The sequence below is a fragment of the Psammomys obesus genome, unplaced genomic scaffold (genome assembly GCF_907164565.1).
Source record: "Psammomys obesus unplaced genomic scaffold, mPsaObe1.curated_primary_1811, whole genome shotgun sequence".
In the NCBI taxonomy this organism is placed as follows: Eukaryota; Metazoa; Chordata; class Mammalia; order Rodentia; family Muridae; genus Psammomys; species Psammomys obesus.
In genome coordinates this window covers 4,079,114-4,097,203 of record NW_026592776.1, presented here as the reverse complement: position 1 = coordinate 4,097,203, position 18,090 = coordinate 4,079,114, and the positions used below count along the sequence as shown (strand labels likewise).

Genomic DNA, 18,090 nt, shown 5'->3' with positions numbered 1-18,090 from the left:
ACTGTTTCAAATGCAGCCAAAGGGGACACTGGTCCTGAGGCTGCCATAACAAGCCACACCCTGCTTTCCGGCAGACTGGCCTCTGGAAGGCAAATTGTTCCCATGCAGGCTAGCCCTCTGTGCAGACACAGAGGCCTAATCAGTGCAGGCACTTCCAGCCTTCGAGCTCCTTGGTCTGGCAGAGGACAAATGGCTACTAGATTCAGCAAACTCCACCAGCCTCACCGAGCCCAGAGTAATGCTAAAGGACTCTTTTAATCTCACACTCAGGTCCCAAAATCATATTGCCAACCTCTGTCTTGGGAAACTTCAGATGCCTTCTCAGTCCTCTTCATGCAGGAGATGGGCCCTAAGCCTCACTCCTAGAGTTGCTACTGTCAAGTGTAGACACAGTCTAAGTTTGTTATCAGACTAAAAAAAAAAAAAAAAAAACATAGGTCTCAGGAACTGGAGATACAGCTCAGCAGTTAAGAGCACTATCTGCTCTCCCAAAGGCTGCAGGTTCAATTCCCAGCACCCACTTGGTGGTTTACAACTGTTTGCAACACCAATTCCCAATTCCCAGAGATCTGTCACCTTCACTCAAATGCAAACATAATGAAATTAAATAAATCTTTTTTTTAAAAAAAGTCTCAGATGTAACCTTTTACTATTCCTTTAGCTAAAGGACAATAAATGTTCATAGCACCCTCACCTATGTCTCATAGTAAATAGATACAAAGCCTAAGGATACAGAAGTTTAAGTTATGAGGATAAATGTTTGAGGGTCTAATAAGATACTTCAAGGTTGGTAAATGCAAATTATTAAGGTTAAAAGGTCTAAGGCAATTTAAGGTATCTTATTAAATAAATAAAAATGCTTCATATTTCCTCCTGTTACTATGCTACTGTTGTATTGACTGTCCATAGTTTGACATTTATCACTTGAGCTCTGATTTATTAATCTAACTCTGATTAAAAAAAATTTAAAAAAAACAAGATTCCACTATGCAATCCACTATCATGGTTCCAAGCTCAATATTTTAAATTTCCTTTGGTTTATCTTTTAAGTATAGACTTAAAAATTGTTTCTCATTGTGCTAGACTTATGCACAGTCTTCAAGATAGAAAAAAAAAAGCCTCTTTTTCATAATGTATAATCATACTAAAACTTAAGATCCAGAGAGCTTTTGCCCCTTCTACTTCACGGAAGTCTTCTGCCTTTCCAAAGCTCGCCTTAAAGAATGTCTACGCTGTTAATACAAATGTGTGTGTCTACTGCCTTTTTCCATAATGTATATTTCACTACAAATTACAATTGTGATGCTAACACATCTAAAGTTTATCTCCTTTCTAAAACTTAAAAGTTCTTTTAAGCTGCAGGATATCCACCTGAATCCACCTCTCAGATCAAATGAAATCCAAATAAGTACTTAACTTTGTCAATCAACTTAACTTACTCACCTATTGCCTATCTCAAAGGGTGGGATTCTTACCCCTTTCCCTGGTTTGGGGACTCCTCTTTCCTGGCTACCTGACTGTTACATTCCTACATCCAACACTGGCTGACTGGTGAGTCTTCACTTCTGGTTGGGACAAACCTTGCCAACCTATATCCAAAGCCTTCATCTAGGACCTTCTTCTCCATTGGTGAAATTTTTCTCTCTACCAGCATGGTTTCGCTCCCTTCCCTGCTTGCATGTCTATGAAATCCTAGCTAGGTGAACTGTGTCTGCTATCGGCAACTGTACCCTTGGTCTCTGGCCAACACTGACGAGCTGTTGGAACAGATTCCACCATACTAATCTACTGAGTCAAACCTTCTGCTTGTATGTTCCAGTATCCTGCTAGACCCAGCTGTTTCTTACATCCACAACAGCACCAAGGCAGCTACTCACAGATGCTCCAGTCTAATCTCACAGACTGCGTCAAGCCAGACCTACACATTCCCTCCCAGCCACAGATGTTCTCAGATCATGGGCAGCATCAAAACAACTTGTTCTTCCTGGACTTGATCAGCATTTCAGCCTTTTGACCTCCCAACAGCCACTCTAGTGTCAGCAGGAAGTAGCCAGAAGAGAATATTCATCCATTATTCACTTATTCTCAACAAAAAGCTGGAATGCTGTGCTTCAGGCCCAAGACAAACAGCTCCAGGTTTTCCCAGCATTCCTCAGTCCCTACCTACTGCCTTGCATGGCTGGCAACTCTACCCTCTACCCTGAACTTCCAGGGCAGGGGCTTCCTCTCCTCCTCACCTTGTAATCTATAGACATTTTCATGCTCTTACTTTTTTTTTCCTCTCTCTCTCTTACCCCTTTGCATGGCCACCAAGAGCTGCTTCCAATGAACTTACATTTATATACTTTAACTTGCCTTACATAAAAAGCAGTCCAACTTCCTCATTTTTTAACATAGAAAAAGGGAGTAATGTTGGCATTGAGGCAGCCTGCTTCTCAGTTGCCTAGTAAATACGATACCATCATTGGTCACCATCCACAAGGGTCTGGGATAAAAGAACCCCTGCCTCTTAACTCTCTCTCTTGCACTCTCTTGTTCTCTAGTTCTCTCCTGCTCTCTCTTTCTCTGTCAGGGCAGCCCCCTCCTCCTTTCCCACACCATGTCTCTCTCCCTCTCTCTTTCCCTCCCTCTCTCTCCATCTCCATCCAATAAACTTTGTTCATATAATGGTAGCTCACTCAGTAAAGCACTTGCCACAAAAGCATGAGAAACTCAGTTCAAACCCACATAAAACCATAAAATCCTGAAATCTTATTTTCCTATGTATTTATAAAGACTAAGAAAGTCTGGAAAGAATAGGAAAAAATTTTTAGAAAAAATTTTACATAAAGAATTCCTTTCACATACCTGTCAGCCATGGCTTTCCACTTGAAAAGCAAATTATTTGAATTACTGATGGGCAGGTCCAACCTCTCTTTAAAATATTTAATCACTCCTTGCTCTTCCAAAAGGATAGGCACTTGGTAGATGGAAGAAACATCATGGATACAGATGACCTGATCAATGATAATAAAACATCTTTCTTAGTACAATACTGAAATAAGACAAAACTCAAGAGACAGTTTATACTGAAATAAGAAAACCAAGAAAAGCTACACGTTGGGGCTCAGGCTTAATTCCAGCTTCCCAGGAAGATGAGGCAAGAGGACCATAATAAATTCAAGGCCAGGCTCAGGTACACAGCAAGATACAATTTCAGAAAAGGAAGGGAAGGAGAGAGGGAACCATGATGTTTAGTTTTAACTGTCAACTTTCTACAACCTAAAATCTACCGCCCGGGGAGAGTCTCCAATAGAAATTGTTTAGACCAAATCGGCCTTTGAGTATGTCTACTGGGGATATTTTATTTTTTAAAAACAAGGTCTCACTATGTCAGACTATGGAAATGACTATGTAGACAAGGGCTAACCCCAAATTCACAGAGATCCACCTGCTTCTGCCTACTAAGTGCTGGGTTTAAAGACATGTGTCATCACATCTGCCTTGGAATTTCTTAATTTCATTAAATGACTCCATCTCAAAACTGTGTGACCCTACTCTCTGGGTTTGGGTATTGGACCATATAAAAAAGAAGTGAGCTGAGCTCTAGGCATATATGTATTACTTTACTTCTCTCCGTTCTTGTGTGTGGATGTGATGTGACTAGCTGCTTCAAATTCATTGTGCTTTAACTTCCCCAAAATGACTGACTGTAATATAACCTGGAACAATAAGTTTAAAAAATCCTTTATCCCAAGCTGTTTTTGACAGGGTTTCTCTTTGTTGTGTTGTGTTTTTTAGATGCAGGGTTTCACTGTGTAATAGCTCTGGCCGTTGTGGACTCACTTTATAGACTGGACTGGCCTCGAACTCACAGAGATACACTTGCCTCTGCCTCCCAAGTGCTAAGATTAAAGGCATGTGCCACCAAGCCCAGCTTTGGCAGGGTATTTTAATCACAGGAACTGAAAGGAAAGCAGGGCAGCAAGGTATGTTGCTCAGTTGGCAGAGTACTTGCACAACATACATGAGGACCTTGGGTTCGACTCCCAGGACCACATAAAATCAAGCATGATAGCACACACCAGTGATTCTAGCACTTAGGAAGTAAGAACAGGAGGATCAGAAGTTTAAGATCGTCCTTAGCTACAAAGCAAATTCAAAGTTAGCCTGAACTACATGAAAAAAAAAAAAAATCAGCCAGGCGGTGATGGAGCACTTCTTTAACCCAGCACTTGGCAGGCAGAGGCAGGTGGATCTCTGTGAGTTTGAGGCCAAGCTGGTTTACAGAATGAGTTCTAAGACAGCCATGGCTACACAGAGAAACCTTGTCTCAAAATATAAAACAAAGCAAAAGAACAATAAAAAAAGAACTAAGAGCTAATGATCTGACTCAGCTGGTGAACGCACTTCCCACCAAGCCTAACGACATGAGTTCCATCCCTGAGATCCACATGGTAGAAGGGAGAAGTGGCTCCCCAGGAATGTTTTCTGACTTCCCAACTCAGGAATATACATGTACAAACAATAAATAAATGTTGCAAGTTTTTTCTTAAAAAAGAAAGAAAGAATATGGGCTGGAGAGATGGCTCAGCACATAAAAGTATTTGTCATTGTTTCAAAGAACCAGGGTTGGTTCTCAGCACCCACAAGGTAGCTCATACCCATCAATGTGATTGTTCGAATAAAACAGGCCTTCATAGGCTCATATATTTGAATACTTAGTTACCAGGGAACGGAACTATTTGAAAGGATTAGAAGGATGAGGAGGTATGGCCTTGGAGTAGGTGTGGCCTTGTCGGAGGAATTGTGTAACTGGAGGCAGGCTTTGAGGTTTCAAAAGCCCCTGACAGGACTAATCAGTCTCTCACCCTGTCTTTGTCTTTGTCTGTCTGTCTGTCTGTCTGTCTGTCTGTCTCTCTCTCTCTCTCTTTTTCTGCCTATGGACAGGGTATAGCTCTCAGTTACTGCTCTGGTGCCTGCATGCCACCATGCTCCCAACCATGATGATAACATACTAAATCTCTAAAACTGAAAACGAGGCCCCAATTACATGCTTCATCTTATAAGAACTGCCTTGGTCATGGTGTCTCTTCATAGCAATAAAACAGTGAGTAAAAACAATCACTAACTCTAATTCCAAGGGATCTAACAACCTGTTCTGACATCTACAGGCACCAGGCCTGCATGTGGTACACATACATACATACATGCAAAACATTCACACACATAAAAAGAAAGCAATCGAGCTGAGCAGTGGTGGGACACACCTTTACTACCAACTTAAGAGGCAGAGGCAGGCAGATTTTTTAGTTCCAGGCCAGCCTGATCTATAGAATGAATTCCAGGACATTCAGGACTACACAGAGAAACCCTGTCTTGAAAGCCTTCCCCCACCCCAAAGAAAACAAAAGCAATGTAAGAAGGGAAAAAGAAAAAGAAAGCCCACTAAACTAAAAAGGAGTCAGAATTAGTACAAGATTACTTTAACCATAGAGTTCTGAGTTCATTACTATACCCTGAAAGAATGGATATAATGGTATAATAAAATATAGACATAAAATACTATATATGCACATATATACGAGAGAAAGAATAATATATCATATATATTTATCTGCCAGTTTCACATTGGCAGATTCAACCAAATGTGGATCAAAAACATTCAGGGAACAACAAATCTGTACTGAACATGTCCATACACTTCTCTAGACAATGCCATTTTGTTTGTATTATTTTCACATTGTACTAGGTGTACATCATCTAAAGACATAGTTCCCATGAGGATGACACAGGCTATTTCCAAGTACTTCACCTGTTTTGTTATGTTTCTTTACATTTCTGGAGAGAGAGAGAGAGAGAGAGAGCATGTACGGTGCACATGTGTGTGGCGGTCAGAGGACAACTTGCAGAGCTGGTTCTCTCCTTCTACCATTACCGTTCATGAGAACTGGAACTCAGGTTGTGAAGCTTGGCAGCAAGTACTCAGCCCTGCATCATTTTCTTTTCTGGACTATACCCGGTCTTAGTCCCCAGTTCCTGACACAAAGCTTCAAAAAACCCTCAAATTCCCTGATTGATACAAGAGTCTTTGTTATGCAACTGATATGTTTCCTGGTGGTCCTGGGAAAACTTTCTGTGGATCTCCCAATAACTGGAGCAGGAGCTCTCTCTGCCTCTGACGCCTACCTTGGGATTCCATTCTCCTAACTGGGTTGCCTCATCTGGCCTCAGTGGGAGAGGATGCACCTGGTTCTGCAGCAACTGAATGTGCCAAGGCAGGTTGGTACCCATGGGGGACCTCCTGTTCTCTGAGGGGAGGTGGAGGGGAGAATGGAGAGGAGGAGTGTGTGAGTAGAGACTGAGGAGAGAGGGGGTCTGCAATCAGGATGTAAAGTGAATAAATAAACAATAGAGAACTTCCAAATAGTCACAGAAAAAAAAGTCCCAAGCAAGTGATTAGAGGGCCACCAACTGACATCTGGGGAGGGAAAGGAGGCTGAGGACTAAGATCAAACACAGCCGATTAGTCCACAACCATGTCTCCATGCAAATATTCAAAAAATAAAAAAAAAACTCTGGAGAAGGGAGCTAGTTTCAGTGGCACACACCTGTAATCTCAGCACTCTGAAAAGTAGAGGCAGGTGAATCTCTGTGAGTTCAACGCCAGCCTGGTCTACAAAGTGAGTCCAGAACAACCAACGCTACAGAGAAGGGGCTGGAGAAATAGCTACTCTTCCAGAGGACCTGGGTTTAATTCCCAGTATCCACGTGGCAGCTCAGAACCATCATGTAACTCTAGCCTCAGGGTCTCTAAGGGATCAAGCACTCACATGGTGCACTGGTGTACATGCAAACAAAACAATCTAATACAGAAAATAACTAAACACCTCTGGAGAAGACGGGTGTGGTTAGCCACACCTTTAGTTGCAGCACGCAGGAGGCAGAAATAGGTCTAGGCTAGTTCAAGGCCAGCCAGGACTAATGAGCCCCTGCTTAGTTTATTTGGGGTTTGACTTTTGTTTTTTTTTTTTTTAAATATCTCTGGAGAGCAGGCTAGCACAAACCTCTAACCCCAGCATTTGGGAGGCAGAAGCAAGAGGATAAAGGCCAGCATCCATTATGTAGCTCATTCTAAGCTACTCAGACCCTGTTAGAAACAGCAGGAAGAAATGGGCAATGGGGTATCTCAGCAGGTAAAGGTATTTGCTGCCAAGCCTGATAATCTGAGATCAATCCCTAAAATCCACATGGTGGAAGGAGAGGTCCTCTGAACTCACACATGCTATGGCATACTATATAAACACACACGAAAAAAACACACATATACACATAAATAAATATATTATGAAAACAAACTGGAGAACAATGCTCAGGGGAACTTGCCACTTGCTGAATATAGTGAACTATGAGGAGGGAGACACCCTGATCCAACAAGAACAAAAGCTTCCTGGCTTGGAACCCTCCCAGACCATTTGCACCCTTTATAATAAAGCAGGACTTGCAAACAGAACACTGTATTGAGTCCTCTGGGTCACTTAACAACTATCAAATTTGAGAAGACTGTGCAAGTTCCAAAACTGTAGTCAGCTGGCTGTAACAGGGGTGGTGTCTCAAGGCCCCTGGAAACTTATGGTAGTTATTAAAGTGGAGGGCAACCTCAAAGGGATTGGGCCCTTAACTCCTTAAGTTGGAGACCTTTACTCCTTAAGTGGAGTTAGATATTCTGGGTGGTCAGTGCCAGAACTCAGTATAAAGCTAGGTGTGGTGACACAAGCATGTAATCCACACACTTAGAAGGCAGAGGCAAGACAATCAAGAGGATCAAGGAGTTCAAGGTTAGCCGTGGCTACATGAGACCCTGTATATGTATATATTAAAAAACAGTGCGTGTGTATGCACGTGTGTGTATACTTGATAAAGGAGCTTAGCACCATACCTTGTCACCTGAGTTGGATCTTCCACATGGGCACCATGGCACAAGTACACCCAATACACACTCTCACACACAAACATAATTTTTAAAAAAATTTAAAGCTGGGTATAGTCATGCATGCCTGAAATCCCAGCATTTGTGGGAGCTTAAGGCAGAAAGATCAGAAACTCAGGGTCACCCTCCTCTGTGTAACAAGGTAAAGATCAGTGTAGGCTACAGAAAATCCTGTCTCAAAAAAATGTTTTTAAAGGTAGTGAACTGACACAGCTTATGTGTACTGCCCAGTGTTGCCTCAGAAAAAAACATTCTTAGATGGACCTTGTCTTGTACAGGTTTGTGTGACAGATTGTTGTCCCTGCTACTGTAGTTGCTTTCACCTGATATCGACCACCTTGTTCCCTGTTCCCTTCTCTTGGGTAAATTTACAAGGCATATTGACCAGAGGAAAATTAATCACATCTGTTAAAGACTACCTTTAAGCCATGGGGTTTTTTTCACTTAACCTAATGGCTTTAACATAACTCTCAAAAACACGAGAGAGGTTATTTGTAGACATTTAAGGATCTGCCAAATCCTAAATAAACGCCAAAAACATTCTGCCAACTCTGGGTTCGCTTTTCCCAAACCCACAGCTATAAAATCAAGAGAGTTCTTCATTGGTTTAAACATTGCCAACTTGCTATTTAGACTATACTGCATCACTGTGCACATACCAGGGCAATTACAAGACCCAAGATGTACAATATGTGGCTCTATCCCAATTACTAATCAAAGCTAAATCTTGGAAGAGGGAGGAGTTCAGTGTGAAAGGACTTGTCTAGCAACACCAGCAACACTGAAAAAAAAAAAAAAAGCAGGCAGGGAGGTGGATTTCTATCAGCATTTGTAAGTCCAGCCTAGGAGACATGACACTCATTTTCAAAAGCAAACAAACAAAAACAACAACAACAAAAAAACAACTACTTAATCTCAGGTCAAGCATGTTGTCACTCATCTCTTATCTATGCACTCAGGAGGCTGAGGCAGCAGGATCACAAGACTGAGGCCAGCCTGGCCTAGATTACAATGCCCTTGTCTCAAAAATATGGGCTCAAAAGCTACTGTTCTTCTAAAGGACACAATTTTGGTTCCCTGGACCTGAATGAGAGCTCACAACTGTAACTCCAGTCTCAGGAGATTTTACAACCATCTTCTTGGTCTTCCTGGGCACTAGGCATACACATGGTGTATATACGTTCGTGCAAACATGCATTGCCACACATTTTTAAAAAATCACTTAATCTATCAACAACAGAAACTTCCACAAGTAGAAAGCATGGAGTTATTTACTCATCCATCATCATAAGGCTGTGACATACACCATGGGAGGTAGGAGGAGGATCGGGAGTTCAAAGTCACCCTCAGTTACATAGAGAGGTTGAGGCCAGCCTGAGCTACAGGAAACTTTGTCTCAAAGAAAAGAAAGAACAGAACAAGAGTGGATCACTGGGGCTGAAGAGATAGCTCATCAGTTAAGAACACATATAGCTCTTGCAGAGGACCCAAGTTCAATTTCTAGCACCTATATCAGATGGCTCACAAACACCTGTAACTCAGTTCCAGGTGATCTGACACCCACAACATCTTTGGGCATCCATACTCACTTGAACAAAGCCACACACATACATATAACAAAATAAAGATAAATTTAAAAATAAAAGAAGCTTCGATCACTGCTTACAGGCCTTAGGCTCCACAATGGCCACAGCTGGAATTCTACCTTCCTTCTCTGAGCTCTCAGCACTCCAACGTAAAACACTTTATTTGCCTTCTTCTATTCTGGAAATAAGGCTGTATTTGCTTAACCCACATGCCAAGCACTGTCTACCAAGAGGAAGAGTACACAAAACAATTGAGCCAGAACGAAGTGCCTGAGACATTAAGAGAACACACACAGAGAAAGACAAGTCCCTTCTTTTCAAAGCAGATCAGGCTTGGAAACCTCAAGCAGGGGGCGTGCTATCAGCCCACTCCCCAAGCACAGACGCCCCATTAAGCAGCCAAGAGACTTCAGAGAATCCAGAGCTCACATAAAGGGTGTCTAGCAAGCCTCACTCTGTTCCTGAGCTCCAGTCATACCAGTCTTTATAAACTATAGCCAACTGCAACCCCTCATTACTCCAAGCTTATTGGGAACAAGAGCTAGAAAGAAAAATGAAATCTAAATATCGGAATACCCAGGTTGGAAGTCCTGCAGAGTAGAGGGCCAGAGCCCAAATCATGGTAATTTCTGGATAAATGAGATAAGCTGGGCCACTTACATGATTAGAAAATATAGCTTGAGATGTCAGCATACTTGTGTGGTTTAACGTGTGTTAAGTTGTAACAGGTACAAATCCCAGCAAAACACAGGATGAGAAAAATGCTAGAGGTAGCACAGAGTTCTCTCACTAGAAGTTTCACTGAGCTAAAAAGCCCACCCTGGGCTTCAGGCAGTGGCCCATGATTGTGTTCTCAGCATATGGGATGTAAGAGAATCAGGAATTCTGACCCTGTACCTCAGTGAGTAAAGGCACTTGCCACATATCCTTACAACCTGACTTGATCGCTGGAACCAATGTAAAGGTAAGACAGAATGGACTTCATCCACAAAGTTGTCCTCTGATCTCTACACATGGGTTATGACAAAAGCGCTCTCTCTCTCTCTCTCTCTCACACACACACACACACACACAGAGATAGAGAGAGACAGACAGACAGACAGATGAGTGAATGGATGAGTAAACAAATTTTAATCTAAAGAGCACCAAGCACCAACCTGTTCAGGATCCACATGACAAAACATAGAAATCTTCTCTTTCACAGCCATCTCAATGGGTTTTGAACTACGGCAAACAATCTGTGAAAGACAGTTATCAGCGGTCAGCAAATGGGAACAGGCCTGATGAAGTTGCCCTATTCATTGTCAGAAAGACATTATATTCCTGTTTTTTATACAGGAGACTAGACAAAGGATGCACATGTCCCACTCTGGGCATTCCTCTGTACCATAAGAAATTGGTCTGATCACTAGCAAAACCATACCTCACTAGGTTCAACAGAATAACTCAAAACATCGAAATGTCTCTGGTGGACTGTTAACAGGCTGTTTCACTAAATAAAAGAAGAGGTGGATCAGGAGTTGACAAGCTTTCACTAAAGGGCCGCATAGGAAATATTTTAGCTTTCCAGGTAAGGCACTCAGGGTCCTGTGCCAAAACAGATACAGCTACAGTAAATAAATGAGTAAAAGTGTGTTCATAAATTCTTTTTTTTTTTTTTTTTTTTTTTTTTTTGGTTTTTCAAGACAGCGTTCTTTGTGTAGCCCTGGCTGTCCTGGAACTAGCTCTGTCAACCAGGCTGTACTCACACACACAGAGATTCACCTGCCTCTGCTTCCCATATACCAGGTTTAAAGGCATGAGGCAACACCCTCTGGCTATAAATTCTTACTTATAAAAATAGGCAGTTGCTTTTCGAACCCCTATTCACCACCTCATGACAAGCTGATGGCTATACCTAGATTACCTATTATAAGAACACATCACTGCTTCTAAGACTAGAACTCACAGCAAAGAAAGCCAGTCCTTGAAGGGTCACAGGAAAATCCCCAGGAGTCACATTTACTCTGAAGGAGGCAGGGACCTTATAAGTGACAGGGCATTATATCTGGCCTTCTATCAATGGAGCCAGTTTGAGGATAAAGAAATAATCTTTTCATGGCTGCCAGACAGAAAAAGTTTATTGTCATAGGAACCATTTGAGAGGGACAAATGACTCAGTTGTGTGATTAAAGGTTAAGGTCCTAGAAATATAGTTCAAAGGCAAAACACATGCTTAGTATGTGTGAGGCCCTAGGTTCCATCCCCAGAACAAAACCCAAAAATGTAAACAAGCTATTGTTAGTGCTACTACAGCTTGTGACATGGAGGTCCTACTCCAAAAGAACTTAGAGACAAACTCACCCACAGTGCTTAACTCACCAGATCTGGAGACAAGCCCAACCCCCTCAGGGCACGGACACTGTTCTGTGTAGGTTTGGATTTTTGTTCTCCAGTAGCACTGGGCTAAAAAGAAATGAGTTCCCATCAGTATCACTGGCTATCTAATTTAAGGGTCTTGAATCTCAAATGTATGTCACATAAAATATCAGCGAAAAGCTGATCAAAGTTACTATCCACATACTTATCTGGAAAAACTCACCTCTGGTACAAGGCTGACATGAATATTATAGAAATTCTCTTTTTTTGCTTTAAACTGAAATTGACGAAATGCTTCCACAAATGCCATTCCTTCGATATCTCCAATGGTGCCTCCCAGCTAAGGGTAGAGAACCAAAATAAAACACAAAGGACCAAACTTTTCCCATAGTACACAAATCAATGAAATTTTCTTGTTTCTTAAGTAATTTTTTTTTTCTAGTAAAACAGTCACTACAATTACAGTGACTATGTAGTCTTGGCTGACCTGAAACTCCCTGTATAAACCAGGATGGTTCTGAAGTCACAGACATCTTACTACCTCTGTCTCCCAAGTGCTGGAATTAAAGGTGTGTACCACAACAATCAACTAAATTAAGTAATTAATTACTTTTGAGAGTTTCACACTGTAGCTCAGGGTGATCTGGAATTCAGACTGGCCTTGAACATCTCACATCAGCCACTACACATGGATTAGAAATAATTTTGTTTTGTTTTGTTTTGATTTTTGACACACAGTTTCTTTGTGTAGCCTTGGCTGTCCTGAAACTCCTTGCTCTTTAGACCAGGCTAGCCTTGAACTCAGAGATTTACCACCTTTGCCTCCTCAGTGCTGAGATTTAAAGGTATGCATCACCATCTCCAGCTTTAGAAAGAATTTTAATAGAATGAGGATAAGAACTGAAATTTAATACTTTCACAAAAAACGGAAGTCTATAAATGCTTAAAATCATTAAATTACACACTTTTAAGGTGAATGAAATTTCATGATATTTAGTTAAACAATAAAACTATTAATAAAAAAAAAGCATGGTCTGGTAAGACATATCTCTAATCCTAGCACTGGGGAGACAAAGACAGGAGGATCACAAATTAAAGACTAACCTGGAATATCATATGTCAAAAAACAATTCAGGTATGGTGACAAAAAGAAGATAGGGCAGAAGAACTGTCTTGAGTTTAAGGCCTACCTGGGCTAAATTTTGAGTTCCAGGCCAGCTTTGGTTACAGTGATATTCAGTCTTAAAACGAGAAGGTAGGGGGGAAGAGGGGGAAGGGGGGAGAAAGAGGAGAGGAGAGAGATTGACTCTGAGACTGAAGAAACGGCTTAGCAATTAAAAGCACTGGCTGCTCTTCCTGCAGACCCAGTTTCAATTCCCAGCACATAAATAAAGCTGTACACAGCAGTGTGTGCCTGTAACCCCAGCATTCAGACAGAAAGGTGGAAGGCAGAGACAGACAGATACCTGGAGCTTGCTGGCCAACCAAATAAATGATCTACAGGTTCTGTGAGACCTTGTCCCTAACAGTAAGGTGGTGGACAACTGGGGAAGATAACCAGTGTAGACTCCTGGCTTCCATAGATTCGCAAATACATGTGCACACACATGTATGGGTATGCACACTCACCTACACCGCAAATGAACACAGAAATGTAAAAAGCAGACCAGGAATGGTGGCTGGCACCTTTAATCTCAGCGCTCAGGATAGAGGCTGGTGAGGCAGGTGGAGCTTCCTAAGTTCAATGAGTTCAAGGTCAGCCTGCCAGTTCCAGGCCAGCCAAGGCTATATAGCATGTCCCAGTCTGAAAAACGGCAAAGTCTGCCCTTAAACAAAACCATGTGGCAACAACTTAGAGGAATTCGTCCTTTGTGTTTTTGTGGTACTGGAAACAAAATCCAGGGTCTCACATATACTAAGCAAATGTCCTACTCCTGAGCATATACCCTTAGCCCTCCCCTGTTTGTTTGTTGTTTCTCCTCTCTTCTTAGTTTGTTTTCTTTGGGGGGAGGGAGAGCTTGTGACAGGGTCTGACTTTGTAGCTCAGACTGGACTGAAGCTCAATATGTAGCCCTAGCTAGCTTCAATCTCCTTCCCCAGCCTCTGGGGCGCTGGATCATAGCACTCCAGCTTCCTCTTCTCCTTGATAATCCTGTAGCTGTCATTGGAGAGTGAAGAAAGAAGACTGACTTTAAATCTTATCTATTACTGCCCTCCTGTGGTCAACTGTGGTATAACATCCTCTTGGGAAGTTTCCGTTACTCTGCCTCTAGGTCAGTCACCCTTAGCACTATATTCAGAACCCTTGAGTTAGTCTCTTCTTACCGTAAGTTGGCGTTTATTAAATAATGTACTTATAATTGTTCCATTTTGTTGCATTCCAAACTTTTATTATCTACCAACTTATAAGTTAAACTACTATACAATCTGAAATGGTGACATGCTACTATAATTCTGGGAAGCTGGTGCACAAAGACTACTGTGAGTTATAGGCAAGCCTAGGCTACATAATGAATCCCAGGTTAACCTGGACCATAGTGTGAAAACCTTGTCTCAAAATCAAACCCAAACCAAAAAAAACTGATCATATATGTTTAAGAAACATACATTAGTGTTTGGTACTACATGGTTTTAGACCAAAAAAAAAAAAAAAAAAAGAGAGAGAGAGAGAGAGAGAAAAGTGGAAAGTTAACTACAAGAAGACTCCATGATACAGCTTTCATGAAGTCATCTTCCATGAATAGGTGAAAATTTATAAGGAAGAAAAATATCTCTTTGATGTTATCTAGTTTTTGTTTGTTGGGATATTTTTGTTTTTTGAGACAGAGTTTCTCTGTGTAGCCTTGGCTGTCCTGGATTTGTTTTGCAGAGCAGGCTGGCCTAGAACTCAGACATCTGCCTTCCTCTGCCTCCCAGACTGCTGGGATTATAGATGTGTGCCACCATGCCCAGCTCCAGCTCTTTGTTTTGTTGAAACGGGGTTTCTCTGTGTAGTGTTGGCTGTCCTGGACTCAGGTTGTGGACCAGGCTGGCCTTGAACTCAGAGGTCTGCCTGCCTCTGCCTCCCAGAGTACTGGGATTGCAGGCATGTGCCACCACACCCAGCTCTCCAACTATTTTTTTAATTTATTTATTTTATGTATATGAGTGGTCTATTTGCACACATTTTTGTTTGTAAAAGGAAGCACTTTCTTGGTATAAACTAGGGACAGAAACTGCCCATTCCGTGCTCCAAACCCAACACTGACTTCTTTATTTATCTGTCTGCATACAGATCACTGCATACTCACCTCAGGAGAACATGTGATCATGTGTTTAATAACTGACTTGTGACTACCTCTCTTGTTAGCTGCTGGAACCCCACCTCCAAGCCTAGTTTACAGCACCCAGGAGGGGAGAGTGAATGATGACTGGATGCTTCAAGACCCAGCGGGAAAGTAGCTTATAAAGAAAAGGTCCATACTTGCCTCAATAACACATATCTGGGGAGCTTTCTCATTCCCATCCACAGGCACCTTGGCTTGCTTCATAACCCACTCCTGGATAGCATCAGTAATATGAGGAACAACTGCAGAAAGAAGGAACAAACAACACAGCACGTTACTTCATGTTCATTTGGACCTCCCAAATAATGTGAAAGCCACCAAGCAAATTAGACCAGCTAGGGTTCTTATGCCATTGTCTCCATCACTGGAACCAGGCTGGACTGAGTAATTTAAGGCTAGTCGTTCCCATGATAGGCCTTTGCTCTTGAAGCAGACCAGATGCAGAGAACAAGAAACAGAAAGCAGAAATGCTAACTTTGATCAGCAGTAAAAAAACATCTAATTGGAGAGATGGCTCAGCAGTTATTACTTCCTGCTTCCCCAGAGACCCTGAGTTCAGTTCCGAGCATCCATATCTGTAAGCTCATAACTGCCTATAACTCTAGCTCCACGGACGCCAATACTCTCTTCTGGCTTCGAAGGGCACTCACACACATATGGCATACATATTGTACATACACACATTAATGAAAATAATTCTTAAAAATAAAAAAAAAAACCAAACCTAAGTCAGGCATGATGGTGCATGTCTCTAATCTCAACATTCAGGGAGGCAGAGACAGGAAGATCTCTGTGAATTTGAAGCCAAGGCTACACAGAGAAACCCTGTCCTGAAGGGGGGGTGCAAAAAAAACTAGTAACTACCTATCATGCCATCTGAGAACTGGGCTAGGGGGGCTTCTGGGTAAACCAGATACTAGAATCCATGGTGGAGGATACACAGCAGCTGTACAGGGGTAGGTGCTAAGGACTCTGGTGTAACAGCAGCCAGTGGAGAGGTCCACTCCAAGGGTATAAATGAAGCCCACCTACTCACCAGGGATCCAGCATGGAGAGTTCAAAATCCAGCTGGATATTGTTTTAGCTTTCTATGGTTTCTGTAATAAATTACCGTAAAATATTTGTGGGTTTTGTTTTTTTGGTTTTTTTTTTTAAACAGGATCTCCCTGTGTAGTCATGAGTGGCCTGAAACATGCTATGTAGATCAGGATGCACTTGAACTTGTAGCAATGATTCTGTATCATTCTGCACAACCATACACATGAAATAAGTAAATTTAAAAAAGAATGAGAACAGATAAATTTATATTTTCGGCTGAGTATGGTTGTTTTGCCTACGTGTATGTATGTGCATCAAGTGCTTGTGTGGTGCCCTCAGAAGATAGAAGAAGACATTGGATCCCCTGGAACTGGAGATATACACAGTTATTAGCCACCATATGGGTGCTGAGAACCAAACTATGGTACTCTGCAACAGCAAGTGCTCTTAACACCTGAGCAATCTCTCCAGTCCCTAATGGTTTTCTTTTTGAAGGACTCATATAGCTCAGGCTGGCCTAAAACCTACTCTGGAGCTAAAGATGATTTTGAACACCGACCCTTCCTGTCTCCACCTCTCAAATGCTAGGATTACAACTGTATCTGCAGTTCATGAACTTAATAGTTTGAAACAATAATAATTATGGTGAGGTGGTTCAGTGGATAAGGGTGATAGCCAACAAGTCTGAAGACCAGAGTTCAAATCCCTGACCCCATGTGATGGAAGAAGAGAACCAACTCCTGAAGTTGTCCTCTGACTTCCATATGTGCACTATGGGCATACAAGCATCCAAAAAAATGCACACACATATACATACAAAATAAAATAAAAATAAATGTAATAAAATAATAGCAACAAGGCCAGGTATAGGAGACTGACACAAAATGACTGCCATGAGTTTAAGGTCAGTGTGAGCGCCAAAGTAAATTTCAGGCCAGTCCAGACCACTGTATGAGACATTGTCTTATTTAAAGAAAAAACAAAACAAAACAAAACAAAACAAGACAAGACAAAAAACTGGTGGTGGTAGTGGTAGCTGCCGTGATGTCATCACAGCACATCTTTAATCCCACAGCTCAAAGGCAGAGGCAGTCAGATCTCTGAGTTCAAGGGTAGCCTGGTTTACAGAGTGAGTTCCAGGACTGTCAGGGATACACAGAGAAAGAAACCTTGTCTCAAAAAAGCAAGAAACAAAGCTGGGTATGGTGGTACATGCCTGTAATCCCAGCGTTTACAGAGGCAAAGGCAGGAGGAACTTTGTGAGTTCGAGGCCAGCTTGGTCTACAAAGTGAGTCCAGGACAGCCAAGGATACACAGAGAAACCCTTTCTGGGGCGGGGGGACTAAACAATAAGTAAATAAAGACCAGGCATGGTGGCTCACTCCTTTATTCCTAGCACTCAAGAAAACAGACTGTACTGATTTGAAGTAAATGATCCTTATAGTCTTAGGCATTTGAATACATGGTCCCTAGCTGATGGCATCTAAGAAGTAGGGCCTTTAGAGGAAGCATGTCACTGGAAGTTGGCTTGAGGGTTTAAAAGCCTCACACCATGCTTCTTGCTTGTTGTTCAAGATGTGAGCTCTCAGCTTGCTACTCGAGCTGTCATGCCTATCTGCTGCTGCATTACCTCACCCCACGAAATGGTATTGTACACTGGACTGTAAGAACAAATAAACCCTTCTATGCGGTGCCTTCGTCAGTGTTTTATCACAGCCATAGAAAAGGGGCAGGTGGATCTCTGTAGATTCAAAGACAGCCTGGTCTACATAGCAACTTCCAGGCAAGCCAGAGCCACACAGTGAAACTGTCT

The 18,090-nt window shown here is 42.0% G+C and overlaps 1 protein-coding gene across 6 annotated transcripts in view; it reads right to left on the bottom strand.

Moving 5' to 3' along the window:
- The window catches only part of Ctps2 (CTP synthase 2), a 177,098-nt gene that overhangs the window by 150,187 nt on the left and 8,821 nt on the right, over window positions 1–18,090 (bottom strand). For all 6 annotated transcript variants that reach the window (XM_055615783.1, XM_055615781.1, XM_055615784.1 and 3 more), the window contains 5 exons: window positions 15,381–15,481; window positions 12,137–12,253; window positions 11,917–12,000; window positions 10,713–10,793; window positions 2,848–2,996 (listed from right to left, as the gene is read on the bottom strand). In XM_055615783.1, the coding sequence (XP_055471758.1) occupies window positions 2,848–2,996; window positions 10,713–10,793; window positions 11,917–12,000; window positions 12,137–12,253; window positions 15,381–15,481 (532 nt within the window). The remainder of the gene's footprint in view (window positions 1–2,847; window positions 2,997–10,712; window positions 10,794–11,916; window positions 12,001–12,136; window positions 12,254–15,380; window positions 15,482–18,090) is intronic.